The sequence below is a fragment of the Hyaena hyaena genome, unplaced genomic scaffold, assembly GCF_003009895.1.
Source record: "Hyaena hyaena isolate Hyena2069 unplaced genomic scaffold, ASM300989v1 scaffold_28, whole genome shotgun sequence".
NCBI lineage: Eukaryota > Metazoa > Chordata > Mammalia > Carnivora > Hyaenidae > Hyaena > Hyaena hyaena.
This window is the reverse complement of record NW_024080660.1, coordinates 4261808-4289380: the sequence shown is the minus strand read 5'-3', so window position 1 is coordinate 4289380 and position 27573 is coordinate 4261808. Positions and strand designations below refer to the sequence as shown.

The following is a 27573-nucleotide window of genomic DNA, read 5'->3' as shown; positions in this document are numbered from 1 at the left end:
ACCTTTATACTGATAAAGTATTTTAGATAGCTTACATGTCTATCTTTAGGATTACAGAGAGGTGTTTAGTGGGGAAGGTAGTACAGGACTCTTTTGAATAACTAACTCTGTATGTCCACTGCATTAGGTCCAAAGCATTTTGTTAGCAGGGAGAAAGGTATACAGACAGGCATTTCTTTCTCCAAACTCCAAACCTCTAACAAAATATAAAGCAGCCAACATGTCTTAATGCCAAGAAAAGGGAGCCAGAAATGGGGGAACTACAACACAAGTGCTGCTGGAACTACACACTGGAAGCCGCAGGGGTTGCAGAGCCACATGTTTACTAGACATTCCTACCTCAGCAGTAACTTCTACATCTGTGTCATCACTTATGGACTTGGAGTCCTCTAGGTCATCATTTTTTCCCACTTCAATCACCTATGAGGGCAAAGACATCTCATTAGTGAGGTTTACCTAGTTTAGAGGAGGCTATAATCTGACAGCAAAAAAGACAGAAGAGTTTCAATTTAAAGCTACATTCTACCTCCATCATTAATACTTAGAAATAGCTTAAATCATTCCAGACGTATGCAGTCAGAACTCTAGTAGAAAAAATGACTGAAAAGTACCCAGAAAGGTCATCAAATAGAAGAGGGTGCCCAAACGTATGTCTTTAATGAAAATAAACAATATCTGAGCAGAAAAGCTACAAACCATTAAATGTGAATATTTTTTATGTTGGGAATCTAGGCAGGCATTCAGGATTACACGAGAAAATGGAACTGAAAAGCACTATATAAAATAAGGAACTGAGATGTCAAGAACAAAACCAAAGTATTTCAAAGTTTTACTTTTCATATTCAAAAGCAGACCTAGTTAAGTGATACTCTGGTTGCCCTATAAAAAACATGCCCATGGACCATGAAACAGAAAGTCAAGAAATGTGGGAAGTATATTCTAAATTTCAAAATTTGGAATTTAAAATCCTAAAAACGAACACCCTATTCTGTGATCTAGTAAATGGAATAAAACCAATTATGATTCAATTAGGGACCTCAATATAGCAACTTTCTCATGCAAGTTCAAGTATCCTAAGTTCCATCTCTCTTTCCAAATGTCCCCTCTGTCTTCCTTCAAGCCACTCGTGGTCCCTTCTAATGCTCCCCATATACAACTAGGCTAGCAGGACCCAAGTATCTATCAGCCTATAAACATACCAGGATATCCTTCAGGAACCCAAATTACTACGAAAATCTATTAAATTTAAAAAATGACCCTATTTAGGTTGTGTTTTGCTGCATTTATTCAAGCGATATTTACTGAGAATCTTGTCAATGTCGGACACTAGATCTGCTGTCCAATTTCTTTTGAGATTTGAGCACATGTTTCATCTCGGTGTGTTCACACCATGTGTATTTGGAGTTCTCTCTTCTTTCCCCTTATTTAAAATCTAAAATACATAGGAAGAACTCCTCTATTTCCATTTAGATATAAAGGGTTATGAAAGACACTGAGGTGTCTCAGATATAAGAATTTCTTTCCCTACAGGCTGCTGTGGCCATTTAGAACTTTGCCTTGTTAGCAAAGAAAGGTCTCCAGAAGAAAAAAAACTCCATAGTGGGAAATTAGACAAGTAGGAAAGGGTGGCTTACTGCTTCTAAAGGAGGAGTTTCACCCACGCAGTCCTATCCTATTTTTAAGACAGCCTTGGTTCACTTAATGTGAATCTTAAAACTGGATATAGGAGAACATTAAAAAGTAATGAGTAAAAAGCTCAGTCAGTTAAGCATTGGCCTCTTGATCTCGGCTCAGGTCATGATCTCATAGTTCATAGAATCGAGCCCTGCATCAAGCTCTATGCTGACAGCACAGAAGCCTACTTAGGGTTCTCTTTCTCCCCCTCCCTCATGCTCTCTCTCTCTCAAAATAAATCAACTTTAAATAGAGAAATTAGGGGCGCCTGGGTGGCTTAGTCGGTTAAGCGTCCGACTCTCGCTTAGGTCATGATCTCGCGGTTCGTGGGTTCAAGCCCCGCGTCGGGCTCTGTGCTGACTGCCAGCTCAGAGCCTGGAGCCTGTTTCAGTCTGTGACTCCCTTTCTCTCTGACCCTCCCCTGCTCATGCTGTCTCTCTCTCTCTCCTAGAAATAAATAAAACATTTAAAAAAAAAATAAAAATAAAAATAAATAAATAAATAAATAAAAAGAGAAATTAAAGCAGGGGGGGGGAGGGCAGGATTATGCGAGTTATCTGTTATATAAAAGGGTCAGGACACCAGATCTGAACAGTTATGCTATGTGCACACAGAAACAAACAAGGCGAAATGTTTCCAAACATACCTTTTTGTCTCTTACTTTCCCTACTTCTTCACTGGTTTGTTCAGAATCTGCAGCTTCAACCTTGATTCCCACACCAAACTGCTCTGATACAGACTCATTCAAAAACCACAAATCATCTGTGGTGTCTGATACAATGGCAGTACCTATATCCTAGTAGAGAGAAAGCTTTATAGTCAGAGGCCTATCAGTGATGTTGAACCAATAAAAATGAACCCCAAACTCAATGTCCTTACACATCTCCAAAGAACACCTTGCCTTTCTTCAATGGACATCTATTCATTTAAGGTATCTACTTGGCATCTACTATGTATAAACTCATAAATGGATATAAAGGAGCCTGGCAAAGAATTTTCTACTTCAACAGTAACTCAAATATAACTTGAGAAATGGCCTGAGAAATGGTACTGAGGAGCTTAAAAGCTAAAGACGCATAGCTGCTCAACCAAACAGAATCCATTCCCTCGATTTCTTTCCAAAGGTGGCATTCTGAGAACCTAGAAGACATTCCATTAACTGTGATACATTATTTCCTGGATGGTCAATGTTTACTTAAATATGAGGAATATTGATAGTAACTCAAATCTTCTAAACAACTTTGAATATAACTTTTTTTCTGCATTCATCTATGGATATTTTATGACATGCTTTTCTACAATATTCCTAAGAGAAACTTATTATTTTGCCACCATAATATACCCATTCATTTACTCAGTAAATACTCACTGAACGCCTTTTACATGTAAGATACTGTTCTAGCTACTAGGTAACAGAATAGAGTGGTGAATGACTCAAAGCCCTGGACTTAGATTTCAGTAAGGGTAAACAGAGAAGAGACACATAAACAAAACAGAATAACAGTTTTTCAAAGTGAGAAGTGCAATGGAGAATATAAAGTAAGATAAAGGAATAGAGTAATTATAGCTTGCATTAGGGCACGACACCGAAGGAATAAAAGGGGTTAGATTTTGGATACGTTTCAGATAAAGAGCTGATAACATGAATGTGGAATATGACAGAGAAAGATACCAATGGTATCGCTTTAGATTTGGCTAGAATAACTCGATAGAAGGTAGACTTGCGAAAAAGGAAAGGCTGAATAGGGATATTTGGGGGGAAAGTAGAAATTAAAAGAAAAATCAAGAGCTCTGGTTTTTGAACATGTTAAATGTCAGATCATCCAAGCGAAGATGTTGAATAGGTAGCTGAATATAGACAGTGGGCATTTAGAGAAGAGGTCGGGGCTACAGATACAGATTTGAGCATCAGACAGACACGGATGGTGCTTAAAGTCGTAGCACTGGATGAGAATTCTTACAGAACGCAATGTGTGGTCAAGAGTAACCAAGAACATTACTCTTTCAGAAAGAAAACAAAAAGTTCCTCTTCAAAGGTGACGTTTACCTGATTTGTCTGTAAATCAGTCGAGCCATTACTTCTAGGTGTATAGTTGTTCCTCAGGTTTCCTAAAAACCACCAAGGCAGCCCGGCTATATCCCACTCCTCAAACCCAAGGTCCAGCTTAGAGGTCTCACCTTGGGCTAAGTTTTTTACGAAGTCTTCACCTACAGTCAAATGGAAAGAATGGTAAATATGTACACAACACTAAGAATCAAAACTCGCTTTGTAACACTTACAATCTCTTTATAAGACAGAAATATAAACTCTGAAAGCATCCAAACAATGACAGTCCTCCTTCAAAATTGTCATTTATTTGCATGTTAAACATTCTTACCACAGCAATAACTAAAGAATGACTCTCTCTAGTACATGATGCCTGAAAATGGCTCAATTCATTGAACTGCAAATGGTGGTGAGATGAAGGCAGTTTTGACAGGTAACAACCATCATAAAATGCTGAACTCTAGGTTATCCGAGTAAAGATACACCTTTGTCCTTCCAAATCAATGGGCTCTTCTGGAAATATCTAAAATCGAGAATACTGGGGCGCCTGGGTGGCTCAGTTGGTTGGGCGTCCAACTTCGGCTCAGGTCATGATCTCACAGCTTCTGTGTCTCCCTCTCTCTCTGGCCCTCCCCTGCCTACGCTGTCTCTCTCTCTCAGAAATAAATAAAAACATTTAAAAAAAATTTTTTTAATAAATAAAAAAAATAAAATCAAGAATACTACAAACACAAAACCTAAGAAGGCCCCACATATGCCAAGTAAAAGATCTCATGTTGTACATCCAAATGATATTCAAGGTGGTTACTAACGTTAAGTCCACTGCCAGCTCAACACCTTCTTTTCTTTCCCATTATCCAATCTTTTTTTTTGTTGTACTTCCCTCTTTTCCTACTTTCTCACTCTCCTCTACCTCTTTCCAAGGCACTAGGCACACCAATGGCAACTAGAAGTGTTTAAATGTGCTGAGGTACACGTGCCTGGCAACTTCTGTAATAAATAGATCGCTGTCAGAACAAAATGTTACCTACCTACTTACAAATCATATTGATCCCTGTCCATTAAGTTCAAGGGAAAGGTCAGCCTTTTACTTACTCATTCCTAGAATTATTGAAACTCAAATTCCTGAGATGGCACCAAATTAATGTTATTCTCATCTATCCAAGCTCTCTACCTTCTTGTAAAGAGAACAGAAATATACTTTCCATATATAAAAAGTGTGTCCTTTCTACCTACACACTCTCCTGAAGACACTAAGCTATTTATTCTCAAAGTTTACGTCACAAGCTACATATAATCTCTTGAATTGGCTATTCTTATATTTCAAATAGCTTCTGAGTAGCAAGTAAGCAAGGACCTGCAATTACAGAAAAAAATACCCATTTAATACCATTCAGAACAGAATAAGCTCCAAGGTAAATAGGTAGCCTAAAATTCAGCTGCATGATAAACTGATTCAGTTTTATACAATTAAAATAATTTCAGCAGCATCACTCTCTTGAGAGGTTGCTAGAGATCTAACCTGCCACTGCTCCAAGTGTGAGTCAGGTACCTAGGACTAGTAACTATCAGACCATAAAGCACCTCTCGAGTAATTTATGATTTTGTACACCTTTGTAGAAAAAACTTTAGGAGATGTTTTATAAAGCAGGGCATGGGTGGGGGGGAACCTTCCAAAATATCGATTAATTCCTTTAACTTGACCATAGCTTACCCAGTATGGATGGCAAAGATCTGAGGACGACCATCCAAGGGCAAAGGACCTACTAGGCTTTCAGTATCTCAGTCTCGGCTCTAACACACTAAGTATATATCATCTTTGCAAACTTCAAAATCCTGTGAAAATTAGCCTTTGCCTCAAGCAGACAAATAAAAATAAAATTTCTAGCCAGATTGAATACATACAGGTGTGTCAAGATTTAAAAGGCCAAGGCAGCTGATTTGCCAGGTGGCAAACTGATAAATGTGTAGCTATCTTCTATTAGCACACTAACCAAAGGAATAGACTGCTCCGGCACAGTTCACGGGTTGCTAAAAGAGCACTATCATTATCTTCAAAGTTAATGGTCACTGGGGTAAAGAAAAAGTTTTCAGAAAATAATGAGAAGTATGACATAAGCCCCTCCTACTTCATATGCAAAGAAAGAACATTATTTTTTGAGTTGTTTATATAATGGTCTCAATTACAGCCAGTGCTTAATATGAATAAATGCCATTTCTAAAAGTCATCAACAAAAGAAAGAAAAAAAGAAGTGTGTATAGCCTTAACCCGAAACTTACCTTCTCTAGAATTTCTGCATTTATGTTGTGAGGTAGGTGGTGTAGGAATATTCCCTTCTTCCGTTCTTTTCCTGGAACTGGAACTTTCTTCTGAACTTTGCTGGAAAAAAGGGAAAGATGTGTATTAGTGCAGCAAAAATGACTGAGACCAAGGGATGTAGCAGTTCCATTCTGGCTCACCAGTTAGTGTGCGGCACAATGGGTTACGCACAAGAGAGAGATCTCTGGAGTTCACAACAGTCATCAAATAAAGGCAACACTTCTCCTCAACCCACTGTGAGCAGAACTAGGAGAACCCCAAACCTGGGGGGGGGAAATCTCTGCGCAAAAGGCCAAAACCTATTGTTAAAAACAGGCTATCGCTATAAAGCCTCTAGACTACAAAATCAGGCATAGTTCAGAAAACATGTGAAACCCTCAGTATATATATACCAAGATGATCATAAAGTTCTCCCAGGTCTGGGGAAGCTGTAAGAACAGCCTGACATGAACTTAACTGCAACAAGCCTGTTAAAATCAAATAAAGCAGTTTTCTCAAACACCGACGTACATACACCATCACACACACGGGCACACACAAACCCCAAAGAAAATGCAACTGGAGGAACTGAAGATCAGAAGTGCTACATCCCAAAGAAAGATTCAGAGATTGGAACTCTGTTATGGGCAGAACAGAGAAGGTTCACTCTGTCCCTGGTCTGTGAACTCCCAAGAACCTTTCTTATTAAATTCTTACCACGTTCAGGGAAAGGTCTTGGGAGTCCAAGATCCATAGGTACAGAGAAGGGGCCACTCTGTACAACAAAAGAATTCACCGTGTGGTGATTTTACCTTCAGTTGGTCTTGACCTGGAATATCCATACTGTGATCCTGTGCGAGAGCGAGAGTCTGAGCAGCATCTGGATGGCAAGTAAAACAAAAGGAAAACCTTCCCTGGTAATAACCATTCTTTCCACATAAAAGGACCTCAGCAAACAACCCTGGAGCCAGGTTTAGTCCCTAACGATGTACTTCTCCATGTTGGCTGGACAAGGCTCTCATCCAAAAGGGAAAAATCAAAACTGATAAAAATGGCAAAGACCGAGACAGGCTACAGTCAAGATATATTACCAAAATGCAATCTGGGAGAAAAGGAAAAGTAAGTAAAAAATGTTCATAGCAAGCTTTCAAATTTTAATATGAAAGGGATTCCAACCAAGAAATATTGGAAAGTATTTTACCATGTCTTCCCAAAGGTGTTTATTAGCAAATCTGCCTAACTTGTAAACAACAACAAAAAGTCTGGCTTTTAATTTTTGTTTTCAGCTCTTAAAGTTATACAGGGTTATGAAATCTGCAAATCTGGAATTTTCCCCACTTGCTTCGTTACACCTCATGTAAACTTACATTCTAAAGTATCAATGATGACTTCATGGTTTAAATCCCTATCACCTGAATATAGAAGTTTTTTAAATTAACAAGTTTTATTTTCCCCAGTTACTATAAAACATTTCCTAAGAAGGAAAAGGAAGCAGATAAGGTTTTTCTCAAAGCTAATAAAAATCAAAGAAAACAGTAACCTGAGAGACATTCTTAGTCTGAGAAATGTATTTCAAGGACTCAGAAATTTTTCAAGCAGAAGATAAAAACATAGCTACAGGAAAACAACAAGCTGTAGAGAACCGAATAACCTAGAACGCTCATTATGTAAGGTTATACATGTAACTAAAGTGTTTCCAAAGAAGTCTACCAAGGGGTGGGGTCTTTAGATACTATCAGGTCCAGAAATAAGACACTTAAGGAAAACCTCGTCCTCACATAATACAGACTGCCAGAGAAAAGAAAAGAATACAGATCCTGCCATGGCCTGATAGTTCAATTGTTTTGCACAAAGCAAACAATTTCAAAATTGTAATTATAAAGAGCATTATTTCTACAAACATTTTTATAGGTAAATGGGGATATTGAGAAGTTTGAGACAGCACTTGCTGACCACAGCGGTTTTCAAAGATCAACTAACAGACAATGCAGTTGAAGCATTTCCTTAATAAAGCAATCTGATTACTGTCATTTGTAGTTCTAAAACCTTACTACCTTACTTAGGCTAACACAACTAGAAGCAAAAAGAAATTATCTGGGAAAACTACAAAGTACAAAGGAATTTTAAAATAAGCACAAAGTTTGTCATATTTCATTTTACTGGCATACATGTGGAGATTTGGAGAAATGATTCATAAAGAACCACCTTTACTTTAATGGCACTTTTGCAGCCATCAACTTCGCTTGCAAAGGGGTTCATGGAAAACACTTTTCTCATTTTTCCTTTTAAATGTAACACATGTAACCCAATATACAGAAGATCAACAGAGATGACCAGGCACAAGCATGAACACATGTGCAAGTCAGAGCTGACACTCAATCAAAATTACTTTGGGGCAATTTTCTGGTTTTGAACATTATACTATGGTTATTCAAGATGTTATCATCTGGAGAACCTGGGTAAAGAATATCTGAAACTCTTTATAATACTTTTACTACTTTTTTGTAACTGAAATAATTTCAATGTTGACATGTTTAAGAACAAACAAAATGTCTTAAAGATTTAATGTTCAGAGAGAAAAATGCGTTAAGAAAAATTAACTGGGGCAAATCCTATGATGACACCAATGTGGCACAATGAAAAGAACAAGAACTGGCCCATCAGAAATATCTGTCCTACCAACTGTCAGTGACAACTAATCTTGGACAAATCACTCATTCTATTAAAAAAAACAAAGACGAAACAAAAAAACCCTCAGTTTCTTCATCTCCAGACCTTCCTCAAAGGGTTGTTGTGAAGATCAATTGAAATGTCTGTTACAGAAATGTTCATTTTAATACACAGCATGTTAAATGCTGCCGACAAAGTGCAAGAAAGAGAGAAAAAGGGAGAATCACACCCATTCTAGATATTCAGAGAACAGATCAATCAGAAAACAAATTCCACTGAAAGAGAAGATCAGCAAATATAAAATCCTCTGTGTATTTCAAGTCTGCAGTGAATATCCCAGGAAAGCCCTACTATTTCACAAGTGACTGAATTTCAATAAAGCACTATATTATTTGCAAGGCCTTTCCTCACAATAGAAATTTACAGCTGGGTGAAGTGGGCAAAGTGGGCAAACTGCTCAATGAAAGTCAACAGGCTCCAAACTTCAATGTAAGTTCAAAAATCACATTTCAGTATGAAAGCAAAGTCTCTATACTCTCACTTTAAATCATAAATCTTTATTAGAACAGATTCTTTTCAACTACAGTATTTATTTCAGTGAACTACTGAAAGATAACCTATCTAAAAGAATTACTGGGGCGCCTGGGTGGCTCAGTTGGTTAAGCATCCAACTTCGGCTCAGGTCATGATCTCAGTCCATTAGGTCAAGCCCCACATCAGGCTCTGTACTGACAGCTCAGAGTCTGAAGCCTGTTTCACATTCTGTGTCTCCCTCTCTCTCTGCCCTTCCCCCACTCACACTCTGTCTCTGTCTCAAAAATGAACAAACATTTTTTTAAAATTTTAAATAAATAAATAAAAGAATTACAAACTTGGGCTTTCTTCAAAGGTCAATGTTACCTAAAATCTAATTTGAAGCTCACGAAGGGACTTCACATAGGAATGGAGGGAAAAAAGTGTCATTATTCGGCAATGAGTAAGAAATCGGGTTACTCCTCAGTTATGTACAGCTGATTCACTTATCTCTAACACGCCTTATGTCAGACCCCAAAGCAGCCCATTTCCTGCACATACCTAATAAGTTCAAGTCAAAGGGCAGTATTTAAAAGATACGGAATCAAGCAAAGGGTTAGGCAAATCAGCATTCATATAGCAGAAAGCTAAAACCATTAGATGAAAGGTTCTTGGGGGACCTTTATAACACATGGATCAGGGTAACACCACGTGAGCCCAAGGAACCTGAACACGGATACGATGCATATATACAAAGCACCACCTGTGAAACCTTCTCGGCAAAAGTTTAAACTTGAAACTATTCAAGCATTACTAGTTTATTGAAAATAGAAGACATAGAGAAACACTTTTAACAGCATCACAAGGATACAATCCAGAACCCTCTAGAATGTGGGAAATTTTATAGGACAAATAATCCATTTCTTCAACAAATAAATGACATAAAAATTAAAAAAGGATTGTTTTATAAAAATACTTAGAGGTATTTTAACCAATGGCAATGTGTGGACTTTCTCTGGATTTTGATCTGAACAAGCCAAATATAAAATATTTCTGAGGTAACTGGAGGTAACTATATATACACTGGCTACTGGACAGTATTCTGGAGTTATTGTTTATTTTATTATTATTAAATTTGTTGGGTGTAAGAATGGCATTGTAGTTATGTTTAAAGGAAAAAGGTCCTTATCTTTTAAAGACTTTAAAAGTATGTCCAGATGAAAAAGAAATTATTTTAAGAAAAAAAAAGTATGTCCTGGTGAAGGAAATGTGGCAAATTTTTCAGTATATTTGAAATTTTTCACAATGAACAATGAACATACTAAGAACATTCTGTGTGATAGGTACCCTCCCAGTCATGCTAACCCAGCATTTCATTTCCACCTTGATCCTTGTTTTCCCACCATTTGCCCCCTTGAACTCAAAGCTGACACACACTGAGGAAATATGATGTGACATACCTGTAGTGGCAGTCGCTAAAGTGACAAGATTCTTTCTTAGCATATCATAGAGAGGACTGTCAGAGAAACAACAAAAAAAAATTAATAACCCCACAGTTTTCCAATTAAAATGTCATGTGTCTATCTGACATATGATCTAACTTTCTCTGTAACACACAAAAAGGCAAATTTTTCCCCCCAGAACAGATTTGTTTGTAATCATTTAAATGTCAAGAATGTTAATGCCCAAGAGCTTTTGTTACTTTGCCCCCATTAAAAAACTAATTAATTTACATTTTATTTAATTAGCTAACAGTTAACACAAGATTTCCTTCACAGACCATTCCTTCCTTCTAGGAATTAAATTTTATAATTTTAATTGGGGAAGGACCAGAAGGGAGTCTTACCAAAGTAAGACAAAATGAGCTAAAAAGATACCATCATCACAAAGCTATCCAAAGAAAACACTGGCTTCCCAATTACTAATTAGCTTTTGACTCTGTAACAACCATTTACACCCCATGCATCTGGAGAAAGTCACACGATAGGTCAGAGGACCTCTACTGTGATTCTTCTGAAGCCCATCGTCAACCCGAGCTGCCCAGCAATAGCGCGTTTCTCTCACCAGCTCACTCCTCCTCCTCTCTCTACACCTGCTTCACAAAATCCTAACCTAGCCGCGTAGCTCCTCCTACCCAGGCCTTTGCACATGACGTTCAACCTGTCAGAAGCTCTCCTTCAACCTTCTTCAGGGCCCCTCACTCCTTAGTTGTCTTTCAGGTCTCAGTTCAAACTACTTCTTCAAGACTTCTTTCCTCGACTCCTAAGACCTCCAGGTCCCACCCTTGACACAGCTTCATGCATTTCTTTTCTGTACCACTCACCCACAGTCTAAGTTTAGCGTGTGCTGGCCTGACAGTCTGAGTAAGATGGGGAAGAGCACCTACTGTCTCACTACCCTCCGAGCTCCACAGAGTCTGAGACTGCATTGCTCACTAACATGTTCCCAGTGCTTCACAGGCTACCTGACATACAGAGGCCCTTAAATACTGGCTGACTGGGGGGGAAAAAAAAAGGTAACCATTAATAACCTATGGAGATTCAGTGGTTAGATGTAAGCACCCAAAAACATAAACACACCCTCACTCTTCTTACCTTGGATCTTTCACGGAGAAGCTCTGACGTCCTAGCAGTTCCCCCAGAAGATCTCCACCACAATACACCATATGCTGCTCCTGCTGGTCATAGAGCTGCTTCACCATTATATACTGGCCCAGATAGTGCATGACCTGCACGGTGATAGAGAAGCATGAAGAGGTCTGTGCAGCTGCTCCAAAAAGCACAAATTAATTATGAGAAGATCAGGTAAGTTAGTTTGCTAGAGAAAGAGAAAGCATTTATGAACGTGACTCTCCGTGCTTCAGGAAGGAGTCCCACAACAAGATCGCTGTCCTCAACTACTAGGCTCATCCACTTCTTATCATGCTGAACGTTAACAGACTCTTACTTTTTTAATCTTTTTTAAGCTCATTTATTTTTGAGAGAGAGACAGAACATTCTGTGTGTGTGCACGAGTGGGGGGGGAGGGGGGAAGAGAGAATCCAAGCAGGCTCCACACTGTCAGTTCCACAGGACCCCAACACGGGGCTCGATCTCATGAACCAAACTGTGAGATCATGACCTGAGCTGAAATCCAGAGTCAGACACTTAACTGAGCCACCCGAACACTCCCAGACTCTTACTTTTTAGAAATGTAGTGGCCTGATAATGAGAAAAAGTGAATTTTCCTAGTATTCCCTTAAAAATGTTTTTTTATTTTTTAATTTTTTAGAGAGTGTGTGTGAGCTGGGGAGAGGAGGCAGAGAGAGAGAGAGAGAATGAGAATCCTAAGCAGGCTCCACATCAGCAGTTTGGAGCCCGATGGGGAGCCCAAACTCATGAACTTGAACTTGAGATCATGACCTGAACCAAAACCAAGAGCTGGACATCCAAACAACCGACTAAGTCACCCTGGCACCACATTCCCTTAAAAATTTTTTCACCAGTCCAGATAAAGAGGTCTGTTTTATTATTAGAAGTAATAAACATTGGGGCACCTGGGTGGCTTAGTTGGTTAAGCGTCCAACTTTCGCTTAGGTCATGATCTCGCGGTTCGTGGGTTCGAGCCCCGTGTCGGGCTCTGTGCTGACTGCCAGCTCAGAGCCTGGAGCCTGTTTCAGAGTCTGTGTCTCCCTCTCTCTCTGACCCTCCCCTGCTCACACTGTCTCTCTCTCTCTCTCTCTCTCCTAGAAATAAATAAAACATTTAAAAAAAAAAAAAAAGAAGTAATAAACATTAAGTGTGCCTGGGTCATAAAAATATTCTCTAAGTCCAGGGATCAATAACTACAAGAGGTTTGTGATGCGTGTTGGCTTAATTTTGTTTGGCAAATGAAGTGCAAGAGTTAATAAGCCGTAAGTGCATAAAACACAGGACCTAGTGTTCATCAAATTAAAGTATAGTCTATCTGACTTTTTTCAGAGTTCACAAAAATGGAAGGAACTCAGACAAGTTCATGATTCAAAACTATTATATTATCTACTTTTTTCATAACGTTTCCTCTAGGTAAGTTTTTTTTTAACTGCTTAATAATTAAATTCACTTAGGGGCGCCTGGGTGGCTTAGTCAGTTAAGCGTCCTACTTTCGCGTAGGTCATGATCTCACGGTTCGTGGGTTCAAGCCCCGCGTCGGGCTCTGTGCTGACTGCCAGCTCAGAGCCTGGAGCCTGTTTCAGTCTGTGACTCCCTCTCTCTGACCCTCGCCTGCTCACGCTATCTCTCTCTCCCTCTCCTAGAAATGAATAAAACATTTAAAAATAATAATAATTAAATTCACTTAATGACAATAAGAATTTTGTTGTCACAGACCAAAGCAGCTACTTTTATCTTTAGGCTGCAACTTCTCAGGAATTATTAGGTATCGACACAGAAGATTTTTCCAACACTGTTCCCATTATTGGTACAAAAATGCTCTTAGGTTCTCCTCCACCCCAAGCAGCATTCCGTCCCAGTGTTTATGGTGCTGTCGTACCTAATCATATATCTAGGGGAAAATAAAACGGGGAAGAGCACCTACTGGAAGAAAAAGGAGAAAGTTTTACATTTATGTCTGTTCAACTTGCAAAAAAATAAATCCACTAAGTATGCAAAATAAGACCTTCTACAACACGACGCCAGATGAGTACATAATTAAACGTTTGCAGCCCCTGCCGTACCAGCACCGCCACCCCAAACTCCGGAGCTCCAGCTGAAGGAGCAGGGGGTAAGTAAGAAATTCTCTATACTACAGCTTGTACAAAGCAGACTGCTCCCAAATCGATTGGTGGGATAGCAATGAGGAAGCCACTGACTATAAAAGGCCCTAGAGCAAGAGTGCGCCCACTGCGGGAGGGGGAAGATACCTCACATTACAGCCCTTGTACTGTGGCACTCCGTGAAACTCCACAGAACTTGTGATTCGCAAACTTCCTTTCCGGCACCTGGTGCATGAAATTGCTCAGGACTTCAAAACAAATCTGTGCTTCTAGAGCGCAGCCACAGGCGGCCTGCAGGAGGCAAGGCGGCCTCTCGGTGGGCATTTATACAGACACCAAACTGTGTGCTATCCATGCCAAACTTGTAACAATTATGCCAAAAGACATCCAGCTAGCACACCGCACAAATGGAGAATGTGCTTAAGAACCCACTTTGATGGGGGCGCCTGGGTGGCTGTCAGGTTGAGCGACCGACTTCAGCTCAGGAAACGATCCCACAGTTTTTGGGTTCGAGCCTCACGTCGGGCTCTGTGCTGACAGCTCAGAGCTTGGAGCCTCCTTCAGATTTTGGGTCTCCATCTCTCTCTGCCCCTCCCCAACTTGTGCTTGCTCACTCTCTCAAAAATAATAAACATTAAACAAATTTTGAAATCTACTATGACTGAAAATATTTCATTCTTTAAAAAAATTTTTTTTTCCATGGGGTCAAAAGGTACCTACAAGTATATGATTACAAGTATAAAAGTAGGAGACAGAAATCAGGTACTAGCAGCTTTTCTATTTTCATTTGTGTGTGTGAATTTTTAATATAAATGTGCGGGCCTAAAGCATTAATGCAAGTCTAAATGTTTTGGTGAACATGTGTCAGCAGTTCAACTTTATAATAATTATAAATAAACCTGTTACCTTTTTCTGGACCATGACAGCATTTGGATTTTTTTTTTTTTAACAAGTAAATTTCTGGGGCGCACCTGGGTGGCTCAGTCAGTTATGCATCTGACTCTTGATTTTGGCTCAGGTCACGATCTCATGATTTGTGAGTTCAAGCCCTGTATGAGGCTCCATGCCATCAGTGCAGAGCCTACTAGGGACTGTCTCTCTGCCCCTCCCCCTCACTCATGATCTCTCTCTCAAAATAAACATTTTTTTTAAATAAAATAAAAATTAAAAAATAATGTGTATATGATTACTACTCTGACTATACCATACTGCCTCAACGCATACATACTGAGAACCAATATTTAAAAATAAAAAATTAGGGGCACCTGGTGGCTCAGTTGATTAAGCATCTGACTTCGGCTCAGGTTCTCATAGTTCATGAATTCAAGCCCCACACTGAGCTCTCACTGACAGTGAGGAGTCGGCTTAGGATTCTCTCTCTCTCCCTCTCTCTCCGCTCCTCCTCCCCCCCCCAAAATAAATAAATAAACTTTAAATAATAATAATAATAAAAACTAAACAATTGTGGGGGCACCTGCATGGCTCAGTCGGTTGAGTGTCCGATTCTTAATTTTGGCTCAGGTTATGATCCCAAAGTAGTAGGACTGAGCCCTATGTGGGGCTCCACCCTGAGCATGGAGCCTGATTAAGATTCTCTCTCTCCTTCTGCCCCTCTCTTCCCACTCATGCTCTCTTTCTCTCTCAAAATATAATAATAAAATAATAAGATAGAAAATTAGGAAATTTTTTATGCACCAGATAGGGTCAAGGTTCATAATAGAGAGCTTCATGTAATCTGACCCTGTCCATCTTTTTCCTCAGGAAAACATTCTCTGAACATTATGTACTTAATTTCTTCTTAACCCAGGCAAACTCTGCCATGTTATTAAAGGAGACAGCATAATTCATTATAACTTTATTGATACAAAAATCCATACTTTAGTAATAGCTTGGGAAAAAAGTCTTACTTAGAATTCTAGACATATAATCTAAGATGATGCACTTAAATTTAAAATGATAAAGGAAATAGGAGTATTCTAGAAAAAAAATGCTTCCAATTTGTTTCCCTGAAAGATCTAACAGCTCAGGAGGGGCATCTGGGTGGCTCAGTCGGTTGGGCATCCAACTCCGGCTCTGATCATGATCTCAGAGCTCATGAGTTCAAGCCCCATGGCATCAGGCTCTGTGCTGACAGCTCAGGGCCTGGAGCCTGCTTCAAATTCTGTGTCTCCCTCTCTCTCTCTGACCCTCCCTCACCCACACTCTTGTTTGTCTGTCTCTCTCCCTCTCTCACTCCTCCTCTCTCAAAAAGAAATAAACAATAAAAAAAAAAAGATAGAAAGCTATAACAGCTCAGAAATGCTGTGCTGCTAATAAGGCTTAAACTTTTCAGAAAAGTTAAAAAAAGCTTGATAATTTTGTTTCCTTCTATTAGAAAACGTTAGATTTTACTCTAAAAAGTAAGCAGTTCAAAGACATTAACATTTTGGGGCGCCTGGGTGGCTTAGTCGGTTAAGCGTCCGACTTTCGCTTAGGTCATGATCTCACGGTTCGTGGGTTGGAGCCCCGCGTCGGGCTCTGAGCTGACTGCCAGCTCACAGCCTGGAGCCTATTTCAGAGTCTGTGTCTCCCTCTCTCTCTGACCCTCCCCTGCTCACGCTCGCTCTCTCTCTCTCTCCTAGAAATAAATAAAAATATTTAAAAAAAAAAAAAGACATTAACATTTTGAGTTTTTTCCACTTAAGGAATTCAATTTGTTTTTGTTAAAAAAAAAAACCTTTAGATGCTAAATAAGTTATTTAAATGCATAAGTGCTTAAAGTAACTCACAGTGCTCAAAAGAGTATCTGACACATTTATAATGAAAAACTACTGCATTTAATTCCTGCCAGGTGCTGTATCCTATAAATCATAGACAGTATCATTTTTTTAATCCTGTACACGCTTTGCATTTTAACTCTGATATCAATGAATTCAGGTTAATTTTAGGTTTGGCTGACAACATACTTCAAAAGGAAATTTAAAAGAAATATGAAATTCGATTTAGCTCGATGATCTTTAAAATAAAGAAAAAGTTGCCTCTCTAGTACCCCAGGAGTAGAATTTACTTTCTTAGGCCTGATTTCAGAACTATATATTCATCAGCTTCTACTTTTCAGCTGTTCTTACAACTGAGAAGTTTCTTTGATGGCTTACCTCTTTAACAGTGAACATTTCACCTTGTGCACCAGCTGCCTGCAAAATCTTCAAAAGTGGCAGTTTGGGTCGTACCTGATAGAAATAAAATAAACCTGCTATTTACATTTCAATTAGATCGGTTTCTGAAACCCTAGGGAACAAGAGAACCTCCTTAAATATTTTCTTTTTTACAAACCCTGGTAGATACTTAACATCTAATAACATACAACCTTCCAATACATAAAATAACTGCAGATAATCAGACTGCTTCTTGTTACCTTCCTGAAAAATCACATTTTTAAGACAGGACATTCACACCTGCTAGGATGGCCATAATAAAAAGAAAGAAGGGAAAAAATAAGTATTGTCAAGGATGTCGAAAAACTAGAACCACTGTGCGCTGCTGGTGGGAACATAAAGTGGTTCAGCTGCTGTGGAAAACAGTCTGGCAGTTCCTCAAAAAATTAAACACCAAATTACCATATGGCCCACCAGTTCCACTCCTAGATATGCACCAAGAACTGAAAGCAGGACTTAAACAAGTATTTGCACACCAGTGTTCACAGCATTATTCACAATAACCCAACACTGACAGGTGAACACATAAACAAGATGTGGTCTATACATATAAGGGATAGTGACTTTGACATCTCTTTACTGACTGTGGAGTCTGTCTTTAGCTACACAATTTTATCTTCGAACTTTTATGGTCAAATTTGTCTCTCTCTTTCTCTCAAAACCTCTCTGGTTTTATTTTATTGAAGGCCTCTGTCATCCTAAAATTTCACAAGCATTTCCTAAATTTTCTTCTAATATTATCTCACTTTTTACATTTAAACCTTTATCCATCTGGAATTTGTTTTTGTACAAAGTTTGAGGTTGTCATTTGTTTCCTTCCAGAGACAGACAATTACACCAAAACCATTTATTAAATAAACCACATCTTCCCCCATCAAAGCCAAATTCTACCTTTATCATACGCTGAGGTACATAATACTATATATCGTGCAATGTTTATGAAAATACGGAACAAAATTATGTATTTTTGTATGTTAGAGGAAAAGATCTGAAACAAGACAAACCAACAGTGTTATCTTAGAGGGAAGGGACTTTGGGGGAAGAAGGGAAGAGACAGTCAAGGAGTCCCTACAGATGCATACTTTATAGATAAGTACATTATAAAACTGAATATTTTGTAAGAATACATTTGCAATATTTACAATTTAAAACTGATTTTTAAAGAAAACAAGCCAGTTAAAATGAAGTGAGAGAAACAGAAAACAAACATAGAGCTTGGCCCCAAATTCTCCATTAGCCACCTGTACCCTAAAACACGATAGTTTTCAAAAGGTACCATATTTTGAACAATCTGTAACCTCTATATGTTTATTTAATCAATAATCAATTCAAATTTTGAACACAGATACCATTCACTAGATTCCCTAATATGACATTTAAAAAAATAACCCTTTCTGCTCTACATAAAATCCTTCAGTCAGTAAAGTCACCTACATGCCCCAACTCAATGTTTTAAAAGTTTAAAGAAAACTAGAAATGGCTAAATATGATTTACCTGATTGGTCTGTTCAGCAGAGATCCTGCAAGCACTGTCAGAAGTTGAACACTGGGCAGAGGTGGAAAATGATGTCATTTTGGCAGTGAAGAAATTGCAGTCTGTTGATAAATCTAAAAGGAAAAAAAAAACATTAAGAAATCTCTTCTAAAGTAGAAAAATTTCTCTTTTAAGATTTACAAAATAGCAGCCAGCAGAAGGAAAAAAGACACATGTATCAGAACGTCCTACACAAATGCAATATATCCATAATGAGGTTCTTGATACCCTCCTGATCACTTTCTAAATTCAGATACTGCAAACAACTGAAGAGCTTAATTAAGAGTAAGGACCATCTATGCTTCCCTTAGGTGAAGCCTGAAACAAACAGGTTTGGGCATGCTCCAACCCCCACAGTGATGATAATGAGTAACTGTTTTAGCTGAAAGTCAAATTTACAATCATCATCTCCCCAATGAATATCAGAGTTTCAGTAACTCCTCCTCTCTTTGGACAGTGCTCAAGAGCACCCCCTGGAAGACAACAGTTGTAGAGCTGGGGGAATTACCAAGATTAAGTAATAGATTTAAGACTCCAAGAGCACATCAAGAAAAACCTTTGTAACATGTTGAAACATGTCTTGGCAAGAAACACTGGAGAGAGTGAGAGTCAAAATACTCAGTATCAGTTAAAGTGGCTTTTAACACGCGCCAAACCCAAGGAGCACAGCAACTAAGCCAAGATGGGACATATATCATCGAGGAAAATGTAGCATGAATTGAAGAAATATAGAGTAAGGTTTAGTTAAAATTGTCACTTCCTACCATCTCTCTTTAAACAAAGAAAAAAAGCAGTAAGAGGGAAAATAAACTTGTTTATTTTCAGGTCTTTTTTTAGTAAAAAGGTAATAAACAATCAGTGACATTTATGAGTAACAAGCCACATCAGGGGGGCCTGGAAAAATGGACAAATAGTCTGGCTAAAACCAACAAGATTCCTCAATCTTCTGAGACACTTACTAACTGTAATAAAATATAAATTCCTCCCTCCCCCATCTGCTTCCCTTGCTACAGAATGGGAAGTCAGATAGGATAGAAGCATAATTTACCATTTTAAAGCAGCCAGCTTTTAATTAACATTTCAAACCTTATGCATAAAACACCAATCTTGGTCTTCCCCAAACCCACTAGCCTTCTCCATCTCAGCAAATGGCAACTCTATGCTTCTACAGCAAATGGCAACTCTGCTTCTAGTTGCTCAGACCAATGACCTTGAGGCCTTCCTTGATTCCTTTTTCTTTCACACTCCACACCCAGTTCATAAATAAATTCTAAAGGTGTATCTTCAAAATATACCCAAAATCTAACCATTTCTCACCACTTCCATTATTACTGCACTAATCCAAATGACCCACCTCTCCACTGCACTACACTCCTGTTTTCTTGCTTCCACCTTTGCCCCACTAGCTCCCAATCTCCTTCTTTCGTGCTCACGTCAGTTTACCAGGGAAGCCTTCCGTTTTTAAAACTGCAACTCCCAACCCCCAGTATTCCCTATCTCCTTCCCTGCCTTATTTTTCTTTACTGCCCTTGTCATTAAACATTTTTAAGTGCTTATCATGTAAAACATATAAGGAGCAAGGTTTTGTATTTACTTGTTCATTAATAAATCACTGGTGCCTAAACTGACAATTATATACACTGTAGAGCACCATGATGGATACAAATATCAGTAACAGTGTGGATGGGGGGCGTGGGGGCTGGCTGGCTCAGTCAGTGGAGCACCCAACTTTTGATCTTGGGGTTTTAAGTTTGAGCCTCATGTTGGGTCTAAACATACTTAAAAATAAAATCTTAACAACAGTGTGGATGGTTTCCAAAAATGATCTCCCAAGTGGCTCTGTGAAGTTAATCAAAAGAATACAGGAGAAGTGATAACGTGCCAACTCCAAGCATGGCAGCTTCATTCCTTGTGCCTCTGGAAGCGCCTAAAATCTGACTCCTCTACTGGAGACCACATGAAAGGGCCAAGTGTAGTAGATCAGTTGTCCAATTGAGCCCAGGCTTCCAGCCATTCCCTCCAAAGCACCACATATCATGAGACATTCCAGCACCAGCTGTCACCTGACTACAGCTGCAGACAAGTGAAGAACCACTCAACTCAGCCCACAGAATCATAATAAATGAAACGGCTGTTTTAACTAAGTTGTTTAGATAATCAAAACAAACAGCAAAGACTCACAGAGCTTTCTCTTAGCAGACACATATATTAACCCACCTAATACTTAAATAAGCCTATGACATATGTAATATTATTGCCTTTGTTTTACATATAAGGCAAGAGAAGCACAGAGATGTTCTCTGCCCAAGATAACATAATTTAGTGAACTGCTAGAGTCAAGATTTCAACTCACAAGTTCTGAAGTCCCCACAGTAATTTTTTGCCTATTAGACCTCAATATACAGAATTTCGTTACATGCATAGATGTTTACGTATTCTCTATTCTATTCCATTTATCAATCTTACCACCCTTCACATTCCCACTGATCAGTCTTTCTAATGCTTATTTAAAACTGTATTAACTTCTATCCTGAGTCTGACTATCCAGTTAATCAAGTTTTCTCCATTTTTTATTTTTTTCCCCACCCTACCCCCTCCCCGTTCTTTTTTAGAAGTGACCAGATATTCTTGGCCTTCTACCTTTTTTTAACTTTTCAATGTTAATTCTAGTATACTTTACAGTGTTGTATTAGTTTCGGGTTTACAATACAGTGATTCAACAACTCTATACATTACTCAGTGCTCATTATGATAAGTGTACTCTTAATCTCCTTCACCTATTTCATCCATCCCCCACCCACCTCCCCTCTGGTAACCATCAGTTTTATAGTTTCTCTACAAGGGTCTGTTCCTTAGTTTGTCTTTCTCCCTATGCTTGTTTTGTTTCTTAAATTCCACTTTAGTGAAATCATATGGTATTTGACTCTCTCTGACTTATTTCGCTTAGCATTATACTCTCTAGCTCCATCCATGTTGTTGCAAAGGGCAAGATTTCCCTTCTTTATAACTGAATAATATTCCAATATATTGTGTGTATATATACCAATCTGCTTTATCCACTCCTCTGTCAGTGGACACCTGGGCTGCTTCCATAATTTGGCAATTGTAGATAATGCTGCAATAAACATAGGGGAGCATGTATCCTTTTGAATTGAATTAATTTTTTTTTTTATTTTGGGGGTAAATAACCCAGTAGTGCAATTACTGGATCATAGGGTAATTCTATTTTTAACTTTTTCAGGAACCTCCATTCTCTATACCACAGTGGTTGCACCAGTTTGCACCCCTGACCCCATAACTCTTCCGTATTCACATGGAATCATGTACGTGTGATTAGTATCATCTTATCAAGTTTCATGAAAATACCTGTTGGGGTTCTGAATGAAATTACCTTTAATGTACAGATCAGATTGTTCTCTAATCATTAACATCACATATTTCTCTATTTATTAGTTATTTTCATTTCTTTTAGTAAGATTTTATAATTTTCCCTTTAATACATGTTAGAATAATTTCGTTTTTTTTAAATTCTTTTTAATGTTTTATTTATTTCTGAGAGAGACAGACAGTGTGAGCAAGGGGTGGGTCAGAAAGAGAGGGAGACACAGAATCTGAAGCAGGCTCCAGGCTCTGAGCTGACTGTCAGCACAGAGCCCAACACGTGGCTCAAACCCACTAACTGTGAGATCATGACCTGAGCCGAAGTCGGACGCTTAACCGACTGAGCCACCCAGCCTCCCCTAGAATAATTTCTAAAGCAGATATTCTAATACTACCATGATGCCTTCTCTTTCATTATAATTTTTAGTAGTTTTTGCATACATAGAGAAATACAAATGACTTTCATTAATCTTTTATCCAGTCACTCGGATTAAATTTACATACTAAGTTTACGTAATTCTTTTCTTTACATAATTATTTCAAAGAATTTGTAGATGCTTCTGTTTTCTATGTAAATGGTTATATCTACAGATAATAAAATCTTATTTCCTCCTTTCTAATTGTTGTGCTCCTAATTTCTTGTCTTAATTTACTGCTTAGGACTGTTAATACAATGTTAAATACAGATTAATGATAATGGACATCTTTGTCTCTGATTTTAAAGGAAGTGCTTCTAATGTTTCCCTATATCATGTTCATTGTTTTTTAACAGCTACTCTTTATCAGTTTAGAAGAGTTCCTTTCCTTCCTCATATCATGGAAAAGTGATTTATAAAATATTCTTTCTGTATCTATTGAAATGATCGTTAATTTTTTTAAATCTATTAATGTGGTGACTCTTGAATTTCATTTATAGACTCTCTAATATTAAATTCTTACAGGGTACCTGGGTGTCTCAGTCGGTTTACTGCCTGACTTCAGCTCAGGTCATGATCTCATGTTTTATGAGTTCGAGCCCCACATCGGGCTATGCTCTGACAGCTCAGAGCCTGGAGCCTGCTTCAGATTCTGTGTCTCCCTCTCTCTCTGACCCTCCCCTGCCTGCATTCAGTCTCTCACTCTAAAATAAACATTAAAGGGGCACCTGGGTGGCTCAGTCGGTTGAATGTCTGACTTTGGCTCAGGTCATGATCTCACGGTTTGTGAGTTCAAGTCCCACATCGGGCTCTGCTGTCAGCGCAGAGCCTGCTTGGGATCCTCTGTACCCACACTGCGTCTCTCCTCCTGCCCCTCCCTTGCTTCCTCTCTCTCCCCCTCTCTCTTGGAAATAATAAACGTTTAAAAAAATCAAATTAAATTAAAATTTTAAAAAATTAAAGACAAAATAAATCCTTACATATCTGAGATAAACTGCACTTGGTTTGGGAGTATTATTCTTTTTTTGTACACTGCTGGTATTGATTTGCTATTTTGTTTAGGTTGTAAAGTGTATATGAGGGAGTAAAACGGGTCTGTAATTTTCCACTGTCATGTTTTTGTCTAGTCTGGATATCAGGGCAACAAGTCTACTAGAATAAATTGTTAAATAGTCCCTAGTTTTCTACTGCCAGGGAAAAAATTCTATAAAATTGAGATGCTCTAGCCCTTGAAAGATTGGTAGAATTCAGTGTTTCTTTGTGGGAAGATTTTTAATCACTTTATTTTGAGAGAGCATGCACACCCAGGAGCTGGGGGGAGGGGCGTGAGAATCCTAAGCAGGCTCTGTGCTCAGCCCCAGAGCCCAATGAGGGACTCAATCTCACAACCCTGGGCTCATGACCTCAGCCGAAATCAAGAGCTGGATGCTCAATCGACTGAGCCACCCAGGAACCCCCCACTATTTTATTTTAATAAATATTAAAGTATTCAAGTTTGCAGGGCACCTGTGTGGCTCAGTCAGTTAAGTGGCCAACTCTGGCTCAGGTCATGATCTTGCAGTTCGTGAGTTCGAGCTCCGTGTCAGGCTCTGGGGTGACAGTTCGGAGCCTGGAGCTTGCTTCAGATTCCCTCTCTCTGCCCTCCCCTGTTCACGTGGTCTATCTCTCAAAACAAATAAATGTAAAAAAGATTTTTTTTAATAAAGTATTCAAGCTTGTTATTTCTTCTTCCATGTGTGTACATTTTCAAAATTACTGGCAAATAACTAATGGTATTCTTTTTATCTGTATATAAATGTATCTTCCTTTATATTCATGCCATTATATATTTTATTACCTCTTCTATTTTTAAAAAATTTATTGTTGGTCATTTCCTGATTTCTTAAGACATTTAGCTTACCCATTCTCTTATCATTTGAATATTTAACACTAAAATTCCTTCCCTCTCCCACTCTAGCACTATTTTTTAATTCAGCCCACAGATTCTGCTAGATAGTTTTCATTATCACTCACCTATATTTTTCAATTTTCGTAATTTTGTAAATCCATGAGCTTTATAGCTATGCCTATGCATACTGCTTTTCCAAATTTTTTTGTGTGATTAACTCCTAATTTAAAAAGCACTGTGGGGCGATATCATCCTCTCTGTAAAATCTATTCTTTGAAAATTTTTTTCTGTTTTAACTTATTGTTGACAGAGAGACAGAGCACGAGCAAGGGAGAGGGCAGAGAGAGGGAGACACAGAATCCGAAACAAGCTTCAGGCTCTGAGCTGTCAGAGCAGAGCCTGACACGAGGCTCAAACTCACAAACTGTGAGATCATAACCTACGCCGAAGTCGGGACACTCAACTGACTGAACCACCCAGGCACAGCAGTTCTTTGAAAATTTTAAGGCTTTCACCTAGCCTAGTTGGTGATCAATTAGTCTATAATATATGCTTGCAAAACTCAAGCCTGTTGACTTTTTACAATCTTACATATCTACTAATTTGTCAGCCTGACCTACAATTAAGAGAGATGTAGGGGCACTTGGGTGGCTCAGGGGAGGGGAGCTAATCCAATTTGTCAGTTTTTACCTTTAACTAATAAATTTAGTCCGTTCACTGTAATTACTATACATGGATCTGTTCCTACCACCTTGACTTAGCATTCGTTCGTTCTACTCTTCCCATGCTTCTTTTTAATATGTTACCTTTCTTAAAAATTCTCACCCCAGGTCCCTGCTAGTAAGATAAGAACTTCAGCATGTTATCATCTGGACGTAAAATTCTGGGAAAAATGTATTTTTCTTTTTTGCCTTAGCCCTTACAATAAATATCAGGGAACTAGAATCACCTTTACTTCATGTACCTCTTGTAATGTTTCCTAGTACTTCATCCAGAGCGGTGTCAGTATGAGCCTTTGTATGGCAAGGCTTCCAAGATCTCAGACCCCTGAGTGTATCTGTATCCTTCCCCTCCTATTGAAATGAATGTGGTTGGGTATAAGATCCTAAGTTTCTTTTTGAAAGTCTGCAAAAGCTTTTTTGTTTTCCTATATTTGGTAACGCTGGTCCAAACTGGTTTCGATTCAATCTGTGTTCCCTGTAATAATCTGTTCTTTCTCTCTGAGGCTGCTTCTGCTTTGTCACTTTTAAATTTTATTACAATGATCCTAGAAACAAATTTTTCCTGATCTCTCATCTTCAGCATTCTAAGGAAATTTTCCTTAGAAAACTATTTTTCCCATTATTTCTTTAAGCATGTCCTCCTTTTCCTTTTTTGATTTTAAGTAGGCTCCAAGTGTGACATGGGGCTTGAACTCATGACCCCAACATCTAGAGTCAAATGCTCAACCACTGAACCACCCAGGCACTCCCTCTTTCTCATTTTTATTTAAGATTCCTATTATCTAGGGGTGCCTGAATGGCTCAGTCAGTGGAGCATGCAGCTCCTGATACCAGGGTTGTAAGAGTTCAAGCTCCATGTTGGGTGTATTACTTAAAAATAAAATCTTTAGGGGCACCTGGGTGGCTCAGTTGGTTCAGCATCTGACTTCGGCTCAGGTCAAGATCTCACAGTCCCTAAGTTCCAGCCCTGTGTTGGGCTCTGTGCTAACAGCTCAGAGCCTGGAACCTGCTTCAGATTCTCCTGTCTCCCTCTCTCTGCCCCTCCCCAGGTTCACGCGCCCGCTCTCTTTCTCTCTAATAAACATTAAAAAAGAGATTTAATAAATGTTAAATTTTTTTAATTAAAAAAACTCTATTATTTAGATGTGAGTACCTCTATACCTATTTTCCTTACCTTTTAGTTTTTCTTTTATATTTTCTTATCCTTTCCTTCTTTTGTTCTGGGAGATTTTCTCAATCCGGAGTTCTAATTCATTAATTGTATCCATTCTGTTATCTGAACCACTGCATTTTTCAACTCTACTATTTCCACTTGGTTCTCTTAGCCCCAGCTTATTTTTGTTTCAAGTTATGATCTTCCCTATTTCTTTTAGAATAATTATCACTCTAGCTTTGAACTCTTGGTCCATCTGTTCTATTATTTGTTTCAATGAAACTTAAACATTATTATTCTCTTGAAATACCTCTGCTTTTCAACTGTCTTTGTTCATTTTTCCCTAGAGGATAGCAGATACCCTGACAGGCAAATAATATGGGGCAAGACCAGATTCCAGCCCACAGTAGCTGCAGTAAGCTGGAGTAAGGTAGAAAATAAGTACTGGGGCGCCTGGCTGGCTCAGTTGGTAGAGCATATAGTTCTTGATCTGGGAGTTACAAATTTGAGACCCATGCTGGGTGTACAGATTACTTAAAAATAAAATCTTTAAAAGAAAAAGAACAACAACAACAACTAAAGGAGAAAGTCCCAAACACCAGAAAAGCACAATCACTCTCCACCTGACACAATCACTACCCAGATCAAACACAATCTCTGTTCCCGGAGGAGAAGCAGTATTAGTATAGGATCCGGGAGACCTAAGTATTAAGAAGGTAAGGGCCAGAGAAGTGGCTGTCTAAGGTCGGCCATCTCCTGTTTTTCATCAACTTCTTACAAGTATATGCTTCTGAAATGCCCTAATTCACTCTTGAGGAAAGGTGGACAGAGCTCTGAGTCACAAGCACAGGAAAAAGTAATTCCAAGGTAATGAAGCAGGGGAGAAACTAGAGCAGTATTCCAACAATTCCCTTCCCCCACGGTTTTACTCTCTTACAGCCATACCTGGCAGACTCCTGTCCCAGAGGAAACACTGTCCCACCTAGGTGCACACACACACACATAACTTCAAAACAGCTCACATCACCCATTTATTTCTCACAGCACTTTCCTATTACAGTTCCTGTAGGGGATGATTTTGGGAGGGAGTCAGGAGTCATGCTCGTTCAGCATCTTGGTAGAAACAAGAATTAACCACTTGACAGGTCTGAAAAATTTAAACTACAATAAGGTTTTTTTACTTTGCTTTAACACCTGGTAAAAAGTATTGTGCCATTAAAAAGACACTGCTTTGGGATACCTGGGTGGCTCAGTCAATTAAGCGTCAAATGGCTCAGTCATCATGTTAAGCATCAGACTTCGGCTCAGGTCATGATCTCACATTTGTGAGTTCAAGCCTTGTGTCAGGCT

At 38.8% G+C, this 27573-nt stretch overlaps 1 protein-coding gene across 3 annotated transcripts in view; it reads right to left on the bottom strand.

Annotated features, from left to right (window-relative positions):
- Positions 1 to 27573, bottom strand: part of MDM4 (MDM4 regulator of p53) — a 37098-nt gene that overhangs the window by 3653 nt on the left and 5872 nt on the right. For 2 of the 3 annotated variants that reach the window (XM_039227573.1, XM_039227574.1), the window contains exons 2-10: positions 18625 to 18737; positions 17070 to 17144; positions 11798 to 11931; positions 10664 to 10719; positions 6833 to 6900; positions 6002 to 6101; positions 3722 to 3882; positions 2321 to 2470; positions 340 to 420 (exon numbers count right to left, since the gene is read on the bottom strand). In XM_039227573.1, the coding sequence (XP_039083504.1) occupies positions 340 to 420; positions 2321 to 2470; positions 3722 to 3882; positions 6002 to 6101; positions 6833 to 6900; positions 10664 to 10719; positions 11798 to 11931; positions 17070 to 17144; positions 18625 to 18702 (903 nt within the window). In that variant the 5' untranslated portion in view covers positions 18703 to 18737. Of the gene's footprint in view, positions 1 to 339; positions 421 to 2320; positions 2471 to 3721; positions 3883 to 6001; positions 6102 to 6832; positions 6901 to 10663; positions 10720 to 11797; positions 11932 to 17069; positions 17145 to 18624; positions 18738 to 27573 lie in introns of those variants that run through there. The other variant, XM_039227575.1, reaches the window with a different exon arrangement.